This window comes from Mobula birostris, chromosome 5 (genome assembly GCF_030028105.1).
Source record: "Mobula birostris isolate sMobBir1 chromosome 5, sMobBir1.hap1, whole genome shotgun sequence".
Lineage (NCBI taxonomy): Eukaryota > Metazoa > Chordata > Chondrichthyes > Myliobatiformes > Myliobatidae > Mobula > Mobula birostris.
The window spans coordinates 133,921,844-133,937,810 of record NC_092374.1 but is presented as its reverse complement, the minus strand read 5'-3'; the positions used below and the strand labels follow the sequence as shown (position 1 = coordinate 133,937,810).

At 42.6% G+C, this 15,967-nt stretch overlaps 1 protein-coding gene across 3 annotated transcripts in view; it reads left to right on the top strand.

Moving 5' to 3' along the window:
- The window catches only part of epb41l5 (erythrocyte membrane protein band 4.1 like 5), a 204,997-nt gene that overhangs the window by 75,288 nt on the left and 113,742 nt on the right, over nt 1-15,967 (top strand). For all 3 annotated transcript variants that reach the window (XM_072258719.1, XM_072258718.1, XM_072258717.1), the window contains exons 2-4: nt 65-169; nt 9,243-9,285; nt 11,497-11,575. In XM_072258719.1, the coding sequence (XP_072114820.1) occupies nt 65-169; nt 9,243-9,285; nt 11,497-11,575 (227 nt within the window). The remainder of the gene's footprint in view (nt 1-64; nt 170-9,242; nt 9,286-11,496; nt 11,576-15,967) is intronic.

Here is a 15,967-nt window from a genome sequence, read left to right as displayed (position 1 = left end):
AAGATGTCTGGAAGAAAGATTTTAAATATTAGCATTGAAATTTTCTTCTTTTTTTCCTGTTTAGAAAAAAGCTAAAGGCCAGGAATTGTTTGAGCAAATCATGTACCATCTCGACATCATTGAGAAAGATTACTTCGGCCTCAGGTTCATGGACTCTGCTCAAGTAGCGGTGAGATGCCCTCTTCATCCAGTCGATTCTTAATGGTGTTAATTGAATCGATTTCCACAGCTTGTATTGTGCGTGATTTGATAAATTGCATTCCCAGACATTATTTTTCTCTGGATTGGTGGGGGGGGGGGGGGAATGATTTGTTAATTGTATTAGCTTTAGTTGCTTTAGTTATGTTTAAGAGCGTATTTGTTTCTTGTATTCAGGGAAGAATGACAAGTTCGCAACTTGTACTATTTTAAAGCATTACATTACAAGAGAGCTTTCTGGAATCTCTGATCATTTCTTTGAATTGGTAAACTCTTCTGCCAGATTATTTGAGTTGTCTATATAGCTGCGTGATGCAAAGAAGGAAAAATGCAATATTGATTGATGAAGAAATTAAATCTAAGCTTCTAAAAATATGCTTGTCTGAAACCTGTGGAAAATATCTGGAAGAAAAATTTTAAATGCTGGATACTGTTGGGGAGGGACGACCGAGCAGAGGAAAGTCACAGCGGTCGGGTCTTTGGCACTTAGTCTAAATCTGTGACTCAGAATGGATGGGGAGGGGGGTGGGGGATGTGGAGAAGAGGTGTGCGGTGATGGTGGATTCATTAGTTAAGGGAACAGAAAGGGAGTTCTGTGGGCGAGAATGAAATTCCCGGATGGTATGTTCCCTCCCACGTGCTAAGGTCCAGGACACCTCAGATTGAGAACTCAGCATTCTTGAGTGGGAGGATGAACAGCCAGAAGTCATGGTCTTGCACAGAGTGTTCAGGGAGTTCGGTGCTAAGTTGTATGGGCAACATCTCCAGGGTTGTGATCTGAGAATTGCTACCCATGCCATGTGCTAGTGAGGACAGAATTAGGAAGTTTATACAGTTTAATAAGTGACTTCGGAGTTGGTGTAGGAGGGAGGGCATAAGATTTTTGGATCATTGGGCTCTCTTCCAGGGAGGTGGGAACTGTGCAGAAGGGACAGTTTGCACTTAAACTGGAGGAGGCCTAATATCCTAGCAGAAAGGTTTGATAATGCTGCACGGTGGGGTTTAAAGTAGAGTTGCAGGGCAATGGGAACCAGAGTGCCAGAACTGTTAGTGGGGAGGTTGTGGAGACAGATGTTGGTAAGACCTCAGACAAAGTCAGGAGTCAAAAGGTGAGACTTGTGCCTTCAGCTTCATATAATCCAATGCAAGAAGTATTGTAGGAAAGGCAGTTGAGCTCAGGACATGGATCAAGACCTTGAATTATGATATTGTAGCCATTTGTGAAACTTGATTGCAAGAGGGGCAGGACTGGCAGCTCAATATTCCAGGGTTCTGTTGTTTTAGACATGACAAAGCGGGAGGGATTAAGGAAGGAGGGGTGACGTTACTGGTCATGGAATTGTCACGGCAGTGCTCTGTCAGGACAGACTGGAGGACTCGACCAGTGAGGTGTAATGGGTGGAACTTGGAAATAAGAAAGGTATAATCATGTTAATGGTGCTATATTACTGACTGCCCAACAGTCTTAAGGATTTAGAGGAACAAATTTGTAAAGAGATGGCAGATTGTTGCAAGAAACATAAGGTTGTTATAGTAGGTGATTTTTAACTTTCCACATATTGGCTAGGAATCCCCAACTGTAAAAGGACTAGATGAGATGGAGTTTGTCAGATTTGTCCAGGGAGGTTTCCTTCATCAGTACGTAGGAGTCTCAACGAGAGCGTGAGATACTGGGTCTGATATTAGGGAATGAGACAGGCAGGTGACAGAAATTTGTGTAGGGGACACTTTGCATCCAGTGACCACAATGCCATTAGATTATTAGTAAATATGAAAAAAGATATGTCTGGTCTGCAGGGTGAGATTTTAAATTGGAGCAAGACCAATTTTGATGTTAGCAGAAATGAACATTTTTGGGACAGGCTGTTTTCTGGCAAAGGTGTACTTGGTAAGTGGGAGGCCTTCAAAAGCGAAATTTTGAGCTTGTGTGTGCCTGTCAGAATAAAAGGTAAAGACATCAAGTGTAGGGAACCTTGGTTTTCAAGAGATATTGAGGCCCTGGTTTAAGAAAAAAAGAGGTACTTATAAGGTATAGGCAAGTAGGAACTAATGAGTTGCTTAGGAGTATAAGATATACAAGAGAACACTTAAGAAAGAAATCAGGAAGGCTAAAAGAAGGCAGGAAGTTGCTCCAGCAGACAACATGAAGGAGAATCCTAAGGTATTCTACAGATAAGTTAAGAACTAAAGAATTGCGAGGGGCAAAATTAGTCCTCTCTAAGACCAGAATGGTAATCCATGTGTTGAGCCAAATCAGATGGGGAAGATCTTAAATAAATTATTTACACCTTTATTTACTCAGGAGATGGACACAGAGTCTATAGAAGTAAAGCAAAATAGTATCAACTTCATGGGCCTTGTACAGATTACAGAGGAGGAGGGGTTTGCTATCCTGACACAATCAGGGTGGATAAATCCTCGGGGCCTGACAAGGTGAACCTTCAGACCCTACGGAAGACAAGTGCCGAAGTTGATGAGGCTCTAGTAGAGATATTTAAATCATCTTTAGCAATAAGAGAGGTACCAGAGGATTGGAGGATAGCCAATGTTGTTCCGAGTTTAAAAGGGGCTCTACACATAAGCCAGGAAACTATAGGCGGGTGAGTCTGACATCAGTTGTGGGAAGGTTATTGGAAGGTATTCTAAGGGACCGGATATAGAAGTATTTGGATAGACATGGACTGATTAAGGATAGTCAGCATGGCTTTGTGCGGTATCTTACAGCTTATTTCGAGGAAGTTACCAGGAAAGTGAATGAAGTCAAAGCAGTGCATGTTGTCTTCGTAGACTTTAGTTTACCAATGTCCAGCATGGGAGGTTGGCCCAATAAAGTTCAGTTGCTCAGCATTCAAAATGAGACAGTAAATTGGATTAGACTCTGGATTTGTGGAAGAAGCCAAAGAGTAGTAGTGGATGCTTGCCTCTCTGACAGGAGGCCTGAGACTAATGGTGTGTCACAGGCATCATTGCTGGGTCCTTTGTTGTTTGTCATCTATATCAATGGCCTGGATGACAGTGTGGTTAACTTGATCACCAAGACTGGGGATGGAGTGAACTGCAAAGAAAGCTATCAAGGCTTGCAGAAGGATCTGCATCAGCTGGAAAAATGGGCTAAAAAATGGCAGATGGAATTTAATGCAGACAAGTGCAAGGTTTTGCACTTCAGTGGGACCAAACTGATCTTACCCAGTGAGCGGTCGGGCACTGAGCAGTGCGGTAGAATAAAGGGATCTGGGAATATAGGTTCATAATTCGTTGGAAATGGAGTGACATGCAGATAGGGTCGTAAAGAAGGCTTTTGGCACATTGGCCTTTATAAATCAATGTATTGAGTACAGGAGATGGGATGTTATGTTGAAGTTGTATGAGCCATTGGTGAGGCCTAATTTGGAGTATTGTGTACAGTTTTGGTCACCTACCTACAAGAAAGATGTAAATAAAGTTGAAAGAATACGGAGAAACTCTACACGATGTTGCGGGGTCTGGAGGACCTGAGTTGTTAGGAAAGATTGAATAGGTTAAAACTGTATTCCTTGAGACCATAGGATGTAGGAACAGAATTAGGCCATTTGGCCCATCAAGCCTGCTTCACCATTTCATCACAGCTGATCCTATTTTCCTGTCAGCCCCAAGCTCTTGCCTTCTTCCTATATCTCTTCATGCCCTAATCAATCAATAATTTATCAACCTCTGCCTTAAGTATACATAAAGACTTGGCCTCCACACCTGTGGCAAAGAATTCCACAGATTCACCACACTAGCTAAAGAAATACCTCCTCTGTTCTAAAAGAATGTCCCACTATTCTGAGGCTGTGTTCTCTCGTCCTAGACTCTCCCACCATAGGAAATATCCTCTTCACATCTGCTCTATCAAGACCTTTCACATTAGATAGTTTTCAATGAGATCACCCCTCATTCTTCAGAATTCTGGTGAATACAGGCCCAGAGCCATCAACCGCTCTTCATATGACAAGCCATTCAATCCTGGAATCATTTTCCTGAATCTCCTTTGAACTCTCTCCAGTTTCAGCACAGCCTTTCTAAGCTATGGGGCCCAAAACTGCTCACATTACACCAAAAGAGACCTCACCAGTGCTTCATAAAGTCTCAACATTACATGCTTGCTTTTATATTCTAGTCTTCTTGAAATGAATGCCAACTTCACATTTGCCTTCCTCACCACAGACTCAACCTGCAAAATAACCTTTAGTGATTCCTGCACAAGGATTCCCAAGTCCCTTTGAACCTCAGTTTTTTGTATTTTCTCCATGTAGAAAAAGTCAGCCCTTTCATTTCTTCTACCAAAGTGCATGTCCTTATACGTCCCAAGACTGTATTCCATCTGCCATTTTTTTGCCCATTCCCCTAATCTGTCTAAATCCTTCTGTAGCCTCTCTACTTCCTCAAAACTATCTGCCCCTCCACCTATCTTCATATCGTCTGCAAACTTTGCAACAAAGCCATCAATTCCATCATCCAAATCATTGACATTTAATGCAGGTATTTCTTGGAATGTAGACAATTGAGAGGAAGTTTTATTAGTGATATACAAAATTATGAGGGGTATAGATAGGGTAACTGCAAGCAGGCTTTTTCCACTGAGGTTAGGTTGAGACTACAACCAGAGGATCAGAGGTCATGGGTTAAGGGTGGAAGGCAAAATGTTTAAGGGAAACATGAAGGGAAATTTCTTCACTCCGAGGGTGGTGAGAGTGTAGAATGAGCTGCCAGCACAAGTGGTGCATGCAAGTGGTGCATTTCAATGTTTAGGAGAAGTTTGGGTAGAAACATGGATGGTAGGGGTATGGAGGGCTATGGTCTGGGTGCAGGTCGATGGGAATAGGCAGGTTAAAGGATTTTGGCATGGACTGGATGTGCTGAAGTGCCTGTTTCAGGTCTGTACTTTTCTATGACTCTAAATAAAGACTTATTTTCTTACTTGTTTTAAGCTATTTTTTGTTGTCGTAATTGGAAGCTTCGTTTTAGTTTATCTTTATAAGTCACTGATGCGGCCTCATTTGGAGTACTGTGAGCAGTTTTGACATGGAGAGGATGTGCTGACATTGGCGAAAGTTCAGAGGAGGTTCACAAGGACGAGCCCGGGAGTGTATGAGGAGCATTTGATGGCTCTGACTCTGTACTCACTGAAGTTTAGAAGAATGAAGGGTTGGGGGGTGGGGCGGAATCTCATTGAAACCTATTGAATATTGAAAGGTCTAGACAGGGTGTAGGTGGAGAGGATGTTTCCTATAGAGGCTGAGTCTAGCACCAGAGGGCACAGCCTCAGAATAGAAAGACATCCCTTTAAAACAGAGATGAGAAAGAATTTACTTAGCTGTAGGGTGATGAATCTGTGGAATTCATTGCCACGCACAGTTGTGGAGGGCAAGTCATTTTGTATATTTAAAGCAGAAGTTGATAGGTTCTTGGTTAGTCGAAGGTTATGGAAGGAAGGCAAGAGGCTGGGGTACAGAGGGATCATAAATCGACCATGAAGGAATGGTGGAGCACAGTCAATGGGCCAAATGGCGTAATTCTGCTTCTGGGTCTTGTGGTCTAAAAGTAAATTTGTAAAGATCATTTTTTCCTGGGACTTTACAGTAAGGTGCATCTGATTGTTAGGGTAACGATTTTCCTTTCAGGGTAAGAGTCAAAACAGGCCAAGGCTTTGTTGAAAACCTTCTTTGCTATCAAGCATGGTAGAAACTTTACACATCTTTCCATCCAGAAGGAACCTAACGCCTGGATTGGAGTTTATTTATCGCCAACCAATCCCCGATTTAACCCTACCCAAGTCACGGGACAATTTATAATGACAACTAACCTTTTAACCAGTACGTCTTTGGACTGTGGGTGGAAACTGGAGTGCCCAGAGAAAACCCACATGTTCCATGGGGAGGACGTGCAGACTCCTTACAGAGGACGTGGGGATTGAACTCCGAACTTTGCCCTGAGCTGTAAGAGCGTCGCATAAATCACTACGTTACCGTGGCACCCACTGACGTGTAAATCAGGTTTGATGATGCATGCTTCGAGTGTTCATGCTGCATGTAAAATTTATGATGCACTCAAAATGTTGATTTTCATTAGGAGTTATTACCCTTACAACATTTTAAAAACTGATCAATTTAACCTCCCACTGAATGTTGCTGAGTACATTTCGACATCTGTTTTGTATTTGGCTGGTTAATCTCGAGAGCTGCCTCATCTGAGAAGGCTGAAAGCTCTACGTTTGGGTATTTAGTGATTCTCTAAACAAAGTGTGTGTCGATGGCCCGGCGGAGAGCTTTTACATGTCCTGCGCTGGAATGTGGAGGAGCTGAAGGAAAACAGACCTAAGCTGAGAAAAAGCAGGGAGTACCAGGCCCAGTCTGGATTGTTCTTCTCCTCTGCGGGAACGATTAACACCAAGACAGCTCAGAAGTTGTTGAGGCCTTTTGGAGCTAAAGCTGTTTGCAGAGGTTGCGGACGTTCATTGCCCCTTGTGAGACTGTCAAAGAACAGGACCACCTCCATCCTTGTGAAGTCACCACTGCAGCCCAGAGGTGTGAGGGTGTGTTTCTTGTGCATATTCATTTTAATTCCCAGCAACAAAAGAAAGGGTTACTGCTATTTCTTGACATAATTCACAGTTTCGAATAAAGATGGCTTTCAAAAGGGAGATTCACAGACCTTCGATAAATGAGCATGTAATTCAAGTTTGTTGAAGCCTCCTGTCCTTGGTGCTCATTCTGCAGAAACTCCTTAAGCAGATGACTTGATAGAGATGACGAGAGACCTACATAGAGTGGATAGCCAGAGACTTCTTCCCAGAGTGAAAACGGCTAACACAAGAGGGCATAACATTGAGGTGATTGGAGGAATATATGGGGGGAGGGTGTGTTAGGGGGTGTTAGAGTTAAGATTTTTATACAGGGAGTGGTGGAACACCCCACCAGGAGTGACGGTAGAGACAGATGTATTCGGGCATTTAAGGAACTCTTAAATACTCAGAATCAGAATCAGGTTTATTTTCACCGGCATGTGATGTGAAATCTGTTAACTTAGCAGCAGCAGTTCAATGCAATACATAATCTAGCAGAGAGAGAAAAAAAAATAAATACAATAAAACATAATAAATAAACAAGTAAATCGATTACGTATATTGAATAGATTATTAAAAAATGTGCAAAAACAGAAATACTGTATATTAAAAAAGTGAGGTAGTGTCCAAAGCTTCAAAGTCCATTCAGGAATCGGATGGCAGAGGGGAAGAAGCTGTTCCTGAATCACTGAGTGTGTGCCTTCAGGCTTCTGTACCTCCTACCTGATGGTAACAGTGAGAAAAGGGCATGCCCTGGGTGCTGGAGGTCCTTAATAATGGACACTGCCTTTCTGAGAACCCACTCCCTAAAGATGTCCTGGGTACTTTGTAAGCTAGTGCCCAAGATGGAGCTGACTAGATTTACAACCTTCTGCAGCTTCTTTTCGTCCTGTGCAGTAGCCCCTCCATACCAGACTGTGATGTAGCCTGTCAGAATGCTCTCCACAGTACAACTGTAGAAGTTTTTGAGTGTATTTGTTGACATGCCAAATCGCTTCAAACTCCTAATAAAGTATAGCCACTGTCTTGCCTTCTTTATGACTACATCAATATGATGGGACCAGGTTAGATCCTCAGAGATCTTGACACCCAGGAACTTGAAGCTGCTCACTCTCTTCACTTCTGATCCCTCTGAGGATTGGTATGTGTTCCTTTGTCTTATCCTTCCTGAAGTCCACTATCAGCTCTCTCGTCTTACTGACAATTGAGTGCCAGGTTGTTGCTGTGGCACCACTCCACTAGTTGGCGTACTCCTAATGTATCTACCTCTGCCACCACATGGGATGAATAAAAAATGGAGGGCTATGTAGGAGGGCAGGATTAGATTGATTTTGGAGTAGGTTAGAGGTTTGGTACAATGTCGTGAGCCTGTCCTGTGCTGTTATGTTCTACATTCAGATGAAATTGGAACTCTTTCTGGAAATTACTGGGAGACATTTTTCTCCTTTCATTGTTTAAAAAGTGAATCCAATGAGAGGGCTCGCCTACCAGTTGTTGAACCAATCCCAAATTTTATTTCTATTGATACTTCGAAGAATTTCAAAATTTGCTTCCAATTAAATCCATTTTTCACATAAAATAAATTAAAATTGGTATTTGGAAATCTGGAGAGATGAATAATTTGCTAGTTTCTGTCTCTACATGAAAGTCTAGAGTGTTTTGTAAGTCAAAAGCAAAAAAAAAAATTGAGATCCTGAAAATATTTAATACAGCAAACACGAAATAGACCACAGGACATAGGAGGAGAGCCAGGCCATTCAGCCCATCTAGACTGCTCAGCCATTCCATCATGGCTGATTTATTTTCCCTCTTAACCCCATTCCCCTGCCTTCTCCCCGTAACCTTGACTTGGCTTCCACAGCCATCTGTGGCAATGAATTCCACCAGTTCATCACCCTGTGGCTAAAGAAATGCCTCCTCATCTCTGTTCTAAAGAGATCAAAGTTCAAAGTATGTGTTATTATTATCAAAGTATGTATGCAGTGTGCAACTCTGAGATTTGTCTTCTCCAGATGTCCTTGTATTCTGAGCTGTGCCCTCAGCTTCAAGGGTCTCCCACTAATCGAAACATGCTCACCACATCCACTCTATCCTGAATAGGTCAGATTGTCTTGTTAAGGAGAGCTCCAGTTACCCTTTCAGTTCCCTCACCTTTCCTCACAACTGTTTTGTAGGGGGTGTGCCTTTCCATTTTGAGTGCTTCTTGGCCATTTACATCATTATTGACAGCATCAGCAGACGCAAGCCTGCCATTTCTGACTGACGATAACAGTGCAGATCTCAGTCAGTGTGATCAACAAATAGATCATAGAATGCAGCGAGTTTACTTTGCTGAAAGGACGTTAACTGTCCTTCATGGTCTTTGTGCAAAAAGGGGAAGGGGGTTGCTTTGTCTGGCAGGTTTACACGATCTCCCGGCTCTGTTGGAAGTTAATGTGCCATTATGTACCTCATGTTGCAGCACTGGTTGGACAACACCAAGAGCATCAAGAAGCAAGTGAAAAGTAAGTTGCATTTGAATCCATTCAAATTAAATTTATAATCAAAGTGCATAGATGTCACCCTGAGATTTATGTTCTTACGGGCATTCACAGTAAATCCAATAACTGTAATAGAACCAGTGGAAGACCGCACACAGCAGGGTGGGCAACCAGTGTTCAAAAGACAACAAAAAGTGCAAGTACAAAAGAAAAAAAAATCATAATGACAAATAAATAAACAATAAATATCGAGGACATAAAATGAAGAGTCCTGAAAACTGAGTTCACAGTTTGCAGGAATAGTTCTGTGATGGGGTGAGTGAAGTTATCCCAAGTTATCCCCCTTGGTTCAGAAGCCCGATGGTTGAGGGGTAATATCTGTTCATGAACCTGCTGAGTCTAGAGGCCTCTGTACTGTCTTCCTGGAGGCAGCAGGGAGAAGAGAACGTGACCTGGGTGGTGGTGGTGTTCCTGGTTATGCTGCTTTCCAGTCTGTTTATTCTAGTCCCTGAGTAACAGGTGCAAAGTGACAACCACTTCAAAGTAGCTGAAAATTTCTGAAGTGGAGCAGTTGAACTCACTGAAGGGATATAGGGAGCCGTGACATTCTGGGAGGGCATGTTCGATGAGACGGGTACTCAACAACTGGTGACCATCCAACAGAGTGGAGAGGATGGGCAAGGGTCAAATTTATTCACCATATACATTTACATGTATTAAGAATTTGCCATGGTGTGTTGATGTAACATGCAACAAAAACAGCATTCAACAAATACAGATATTAAAGTGCAGATTGGAACAAAATGTGCATAAATACCAGCATGAAAACAGCATAACAAAAAGTGATTTAAAGTATTTGCAGTGCAGTAGCGGGGGCGGGGGGGGGAGTGAGGAGCTAATTAGAATGGTTGATCAGATTAACTGTCCGTGGAAGAAACTTTTAAGACGGTGTGAAATTTTGTTTTTGTAGCCCTTTAGTGCTTTCCAGAAGAGAGATTTGGAAAAGGCAGTTGTCAGGGTGTGGAGTGTCTGCATTGATCTTTCCTACCCACTTTTTTTTTGTCCTGGATGGTCACCCAGCAGAGTTGGGTGGGGAGAATGAGTAATGCAGGAATTCCCTTGGAGTGTGGTGCTTTCAAACCAAATCCTGGTGCTGAATAGAGGGAGAATGACGTCAAGACCATAGTGGGTTCATTGCGTGGTGGACCCAGTGTAAAGAATTACGCAGGGGAATAGGTGGGTGTTCCTGCAGCAGTCAAGGTAAGTTCTATGGGGCATGTTGTTTGCCAGGTGATATGGTAAGAGAATGCACAGAGAGAGAAGGTAGTTTGAAGGTTTGGGGATCAGCCAGAAATCTTAGTTGATGTGGGAAGGAGGAAAATATTTCAAAGTTCAAGTCGAGAGGTTGCAAAATTTCAGGAGCTATGAAGTGAAATCCAAGATAACAGTTTTGGATTTGACATGATTGGTTTGAATTCAGGGCATTCATTCTTATGGATTAAAATAAAATCTGAAGCACTTCTGATTTTACATGGTTGTCTGTCTGACTGAGGCCTGTGACTAGTGGTTGTTCTCAGTCCAGTGTTGGTTCTCTCTGTATTAGTGATCCGGATGGTAATGTGGTAAATGAAATCATTCATTTTGAGAGGATTGGAATATAAAAGCAAGGATGTACTGCTGAGTCTTTATAAGACTTTGGTCAGCCTGTACATGAAGTGTTGTCAGCAGGGTTTTAGGCCCCTTACCTAAGAAAGTATGTGCTGGCATTAGAGAGAGTAGGTGGAATAAGTTACAGCTTCATTCCCTGGAGTGCAGGAAAATGAGGGGAGATCATGTAGAGGTATAGAAAATCATGAGGGGTATAGATAGAATGACAGATACAGATGAAGCTTCTTCCGCTGAGGTTGGGTGAGACTAGAACTAGAGGACATGGGTTTAGGTTGCAAGGTGAAATATTTCAGTGGAATTGACTGGGGGGAGTTTCTTCGTTCGAGGGTGGTGCAAGTTGCCAGAGGAAGTGTGGGATGCTGGTTTAGTTGTAATATTTTGTTTGGGAAGGTGCATGGATGAGGGATATGGAGAATGATGGTGCAGGTCGATGGTAGTAAGCAGAAAAACAACCCAGCACAGGCAATTTGGGCTGAATGACTGTTTCTGTGCTGTTGTACTCTGACTGTGATTTGAATATTACTCTTGTGTATACGTACTGAATCTGCTTTTCAATTCCCTTTGAAGTTGGCCCTCCATACTGTCTTCATCTCCGAGTAAAGTTTTATTCATCTGAACCCAACAACCTGCATGAAGAATTAACCAGGTGAGAAGATGTTTCTGTCATTTACCCTGTGAGCATTGCCTCTGGTTTTCAGCCAGTTGTGAGCTTCTCAAAGTTACTGACAACCATTCTGCTACCTTTTCTGCATTCCTTTCACCCCTTGTAAAGAAATTAGACTTTGGCTAGAATTAGCAAGCAGGTGTTGAATTTTGACTGTCTGTTGTGCTCTTGATATTTAGTTCCATTGTAGTCATTGGGACTGAACATTTGGAATGCAGAAGGCGGTTTTGCATTTGCACCTTTTTCCCAAATTATGGAATAATTTATGTATATTGTATATTCTGTGTGTTGTCTATTCCAAAGTGTTCGTAATACCGCTGCATGCAAGTTTTTTATTTTCTGTACCTATGTTCAGCATACATGCACACTATACATATAGTAAACTCAACTTAACCTGAAGACCAATTTCTCTCCCTCCAAATGCCTGAACGTTGAGGTAGCAAGATTGCAACCAATACCTCCAGATATAGGCACCTCGTCAATTGGAATTGAGGTGACCGTGGCATAACGGACATCATAGCCAACCTCATTCTAGACAAGCTTCCCACATCTGCTCTCCTGAGTGCCCATTTTCCTCGTCTCTCCAACCTTTAGCCACCAACTAATTGAGGGCGCAATGGCAGAGTAGCGGTAAGCACAACGCCAGTACAGCTAACGGTGTCGGAGTTCAATTCCGTTATCCTCTATAAGAACATTTGTATGTTCTTCCTTGTGGGTTTCTGCTGGAAGTTCCAGTTTGCTCCCACAGTCCAAAGATGTACTGGTTAGTAGGTTAATTGATCATTGTAAATTGTACTGTGATTAGGCAAGGGTTAAATCAGTGGGTTGCTGGATGGTACAGCTCACGGGGCCAATACTGTTGCACACCATACCTCAACATAAAATAAATAAAAATAATTCTATATCACATGGGGGAATTTAATCTGGGACCTTTGTGATGTGTTCAACCAGAAATCTTTTGATTGATCTTTGAGGGTCAGCCCAACATTGTGAGCTGGGCCGAATGGCTTGTACTGTGCTGTGGCGTTCTCTGTTAAAATGTGGACAAGAGAAGAGTCAATACCTAGACTATCTAATTCTGCAGCTGGCATTTCCCAAGCTGCATTGACAGTACGTTCAGTACTGGATAATAATTCTATGGCTCTTACAGGCATGTCAGAACGTGTTTGCCTTCTAAGTCTGAGCTCATAACAGATGTAAATATAAAAACTAATGCATCTGCAGAGTTAATTCACTGATAATGTGCATGATAATTCATTGGTTTATTTCTCAATAAAACCAAATCACTGGCAACACAATATTTCAATCTGTGGATAAATCAAGGATGTGAAGTGTTGACAAGAACCGACTGACTTCCAAGCGGGGGTTGAGTTTGAAAACTCCATTCAAACTTCTCAGTGGCTGCCATAGCATCATAGAATCACAGCACAGAATGAAACAGGCCCTTCAGTGCAACTTGTCCATATCAGTCGTGATCTCTATTATGCTCTCATAAGGTCCTTAACCTTTTACACTTTCCTATCTTATCTACTGAAGTGCCCGCCATTCTAATTATTTTTGCCTCCACTACTTCCTCTGGCAGCTCGTTCCACTGAACTGCTCCCCCTCTTCCCCCCCCCCATATGGGAAATCTCGCCCCTCAGATCTTCAAGGCACAAGAGACTGCAGATGCTGGAATCTGAAGCAACAAAAAAGCACTGGAGGAGCTCAGCAAGTCAGGCAGCATCTGTGGAAGGAAATGGACATTTGACACTTAGTTCAATCTAAATGAAGCTGGCTTAACTCAGTGTCAACTAGCCTTTTCCCTCCATACATGTTGTCTGACTTGCTGAGTTCCTCCATCATCTTTTAATGTTGCCCCTCAGATCTTTAAGTTTCTCCTCTCACCACGAAACCTATTCCCTCTAATCTTAACTTTTTTAAAATACAGATAATTTACATTAGTTTACTGAAATAATTAAATATCCTATATATTTATTGCTGTATTTTAGTACTTTTATGTTTTAATGCTATTTTAATATTTACCAGTTTATGAATTTCAGTTAATTATGATTGTTCAATTTTTATGAAAGTTGGCTAAGCCACAGATACGGCTTTACGAGAGACGGAAGTCCTTCAGTGGGCAGGACTTGCATATGTTGGGATTTAACATAAAACTATACAAAACATGAACAGCCTTTTGGTTATCTTGACTGCATTGACCATGATGCCAATTATTTGCCTGCACATTATCTATATCCCTCCAGTCCCTGCCTGCTTGTCGACCTACGAAACATTGCTGTAGTACCTGTTGACATTACCTCCCCAGCATAGCGTTCTAGGTATCTAGTAGTGTAACTAAAAAAAAAAGCCTCTCAAATCTCCGTGAAGCGTTTTCCCCTTTCACCTATGCCCATCTTTGGGATAAGCATTCTGAGAATCTATCCTGTCCATACTTCAATCAGATGTACAAAACATTGAGGGGTATAGACAGGGTAAATGCAGTCTGGCTTTTTTCCACTGAGATTTGGTGAAGCTAAAGCTAGAGGTCATAGGTTAAGAGTGAAAGGTGAAATATTTAAGGGGAACACGAAGGGCAACTTCACTTAGGGTGGTGTGACTATGGAATGAGCTACCAGCAGGAGTGGTGGATGTGGGTTCGATGGCAGCGTTTAAGAAGCATTTGGATAAATATGTGGATGGGAGGAGTGTGGAGGGCTATGTTCTAGGTGGGGGTTGATGTGGAAAGGTAGAATGGCAGTTCAGCACAGATAGATGGGCTGAAGGGCCTCCTTCTGTGCTGTAGTACTCTATGACTAGGTCCCTGCTCAGCCACCAGTGCTCCAGAGAAAACAAGCCAAGTTTGTCCAACCTCTCAGAGGTAATCTACTTAGTCCAAGCAACATCTTGCTGAACACCTTATGCACCATCTTCAAAGCCTTCGTGTCTTTGCTTGCATTTTGTGAAGACAAATCAGGGCAGTAGCTGTGGACAGCAGGGCCCTGTGGAGTGCTGCGTATCAGAAGAACTGAGAAGTGCAAGCAAATGGTCCTTGAAAATGGTGTCACAGGTAGACATGGTGCTGAAGGATGCTTTTGGCACGTTGGCCTTCATCAGTCAGGGCACTGAGGTTAAAAGTAGAAAGTTAGTCAGGTAGTGTTCGTGGGTTCAATGTCCAGTCAGAAATCGAATGGCAGAGGCGAACAAACTGTTTCTGAATCATTGAGTGTGTGCCTTCAGGCTTCTGTACCTATCTCCTGATGGTAGAAGTAAGATCAGGGTATGTCCTGGGTGGTGGGGGTCTTTAATGAAGGATGCCGGCTTTTAAGGCATCACTCCGTGAAGATGGCCTGGATACTATGGAGGCCAGTACCCATGATGGAGCTGACTGTGTTTGCAACTCTGCAGCTTATTTTGATCCTGTGCAGTAACCTCCCCCATACCAGCTGGTGATACGGCCAGTTAGAATGCTGTCCACAGTATATCTGTAGAAATTTGCAAGTGTGTGTGGTGACGCGCCAAATGTCCCCCAAACTCCTAAGGAAATATAGCCGCTCTCATGCCTTCTTTGAGGCTGCATCGATGTGTTGGGTCCAGCATAGATCCTCAGACACATTGGCACACTGGAACTTGAAATTACAGGGATATTGCCGGTCTTAAATGTAGAGAGGTTGAACTGTTTGTAACTTTATCCATTGGAAAGTTGGAAAATAATGGGGTACAGTTAGGGGGAATGCGTGATGTATTTTCCCAAGATTGGGGAATGAAGAATTAGAGGACATAAGGTTTACAGTGAAAGTGGAAAGATTTAAGAAGAGTTTCTGGGCAACGTTATCACACAGAAGGTGGTGCATATATGAAATGACGGTAGGTGCATTAATAATAAAAGACTGTTGAACAGGTATATAGATTGGAATGGTTTAGACCGGGGGTTCCCAACCTTTTTTATGCCATGGGCCAATACCATTAAGCAATGGGTCTGTGGAATCCGGGGTTTAGAGGGATATTAGCCAAATGCAGGAAGAGATGGGAATTCTGCTTGGCATGGACCAGTTGGACTGAAGGCCTTTTTCGGTCTTGTGTGACTCTTCAGTCATTGTTTTCAGTAGCTTTAAATAAAAACATTGTACTTTGACATCTTCTGAACCCTTTAACTACTGCCTTCTAATAATCCAGGGCACTGGACATAACCATATAACAATTACAGCACAGAAACAGTCCTGTACAGAACAGCAACGTTATTTTAGTTCTGCTTGCTCCCATTTAAAATGCTTGCAGTCTAAAGATCAGCCAGTGTGTCTGCAGACCTGAGGGTAATTGGATGTGGCCATGAAATTGGCTGATTCAGTGCTGTGACCTGATCAGCGTTGAGTTCCCAGTTTCTGTGACATGCTG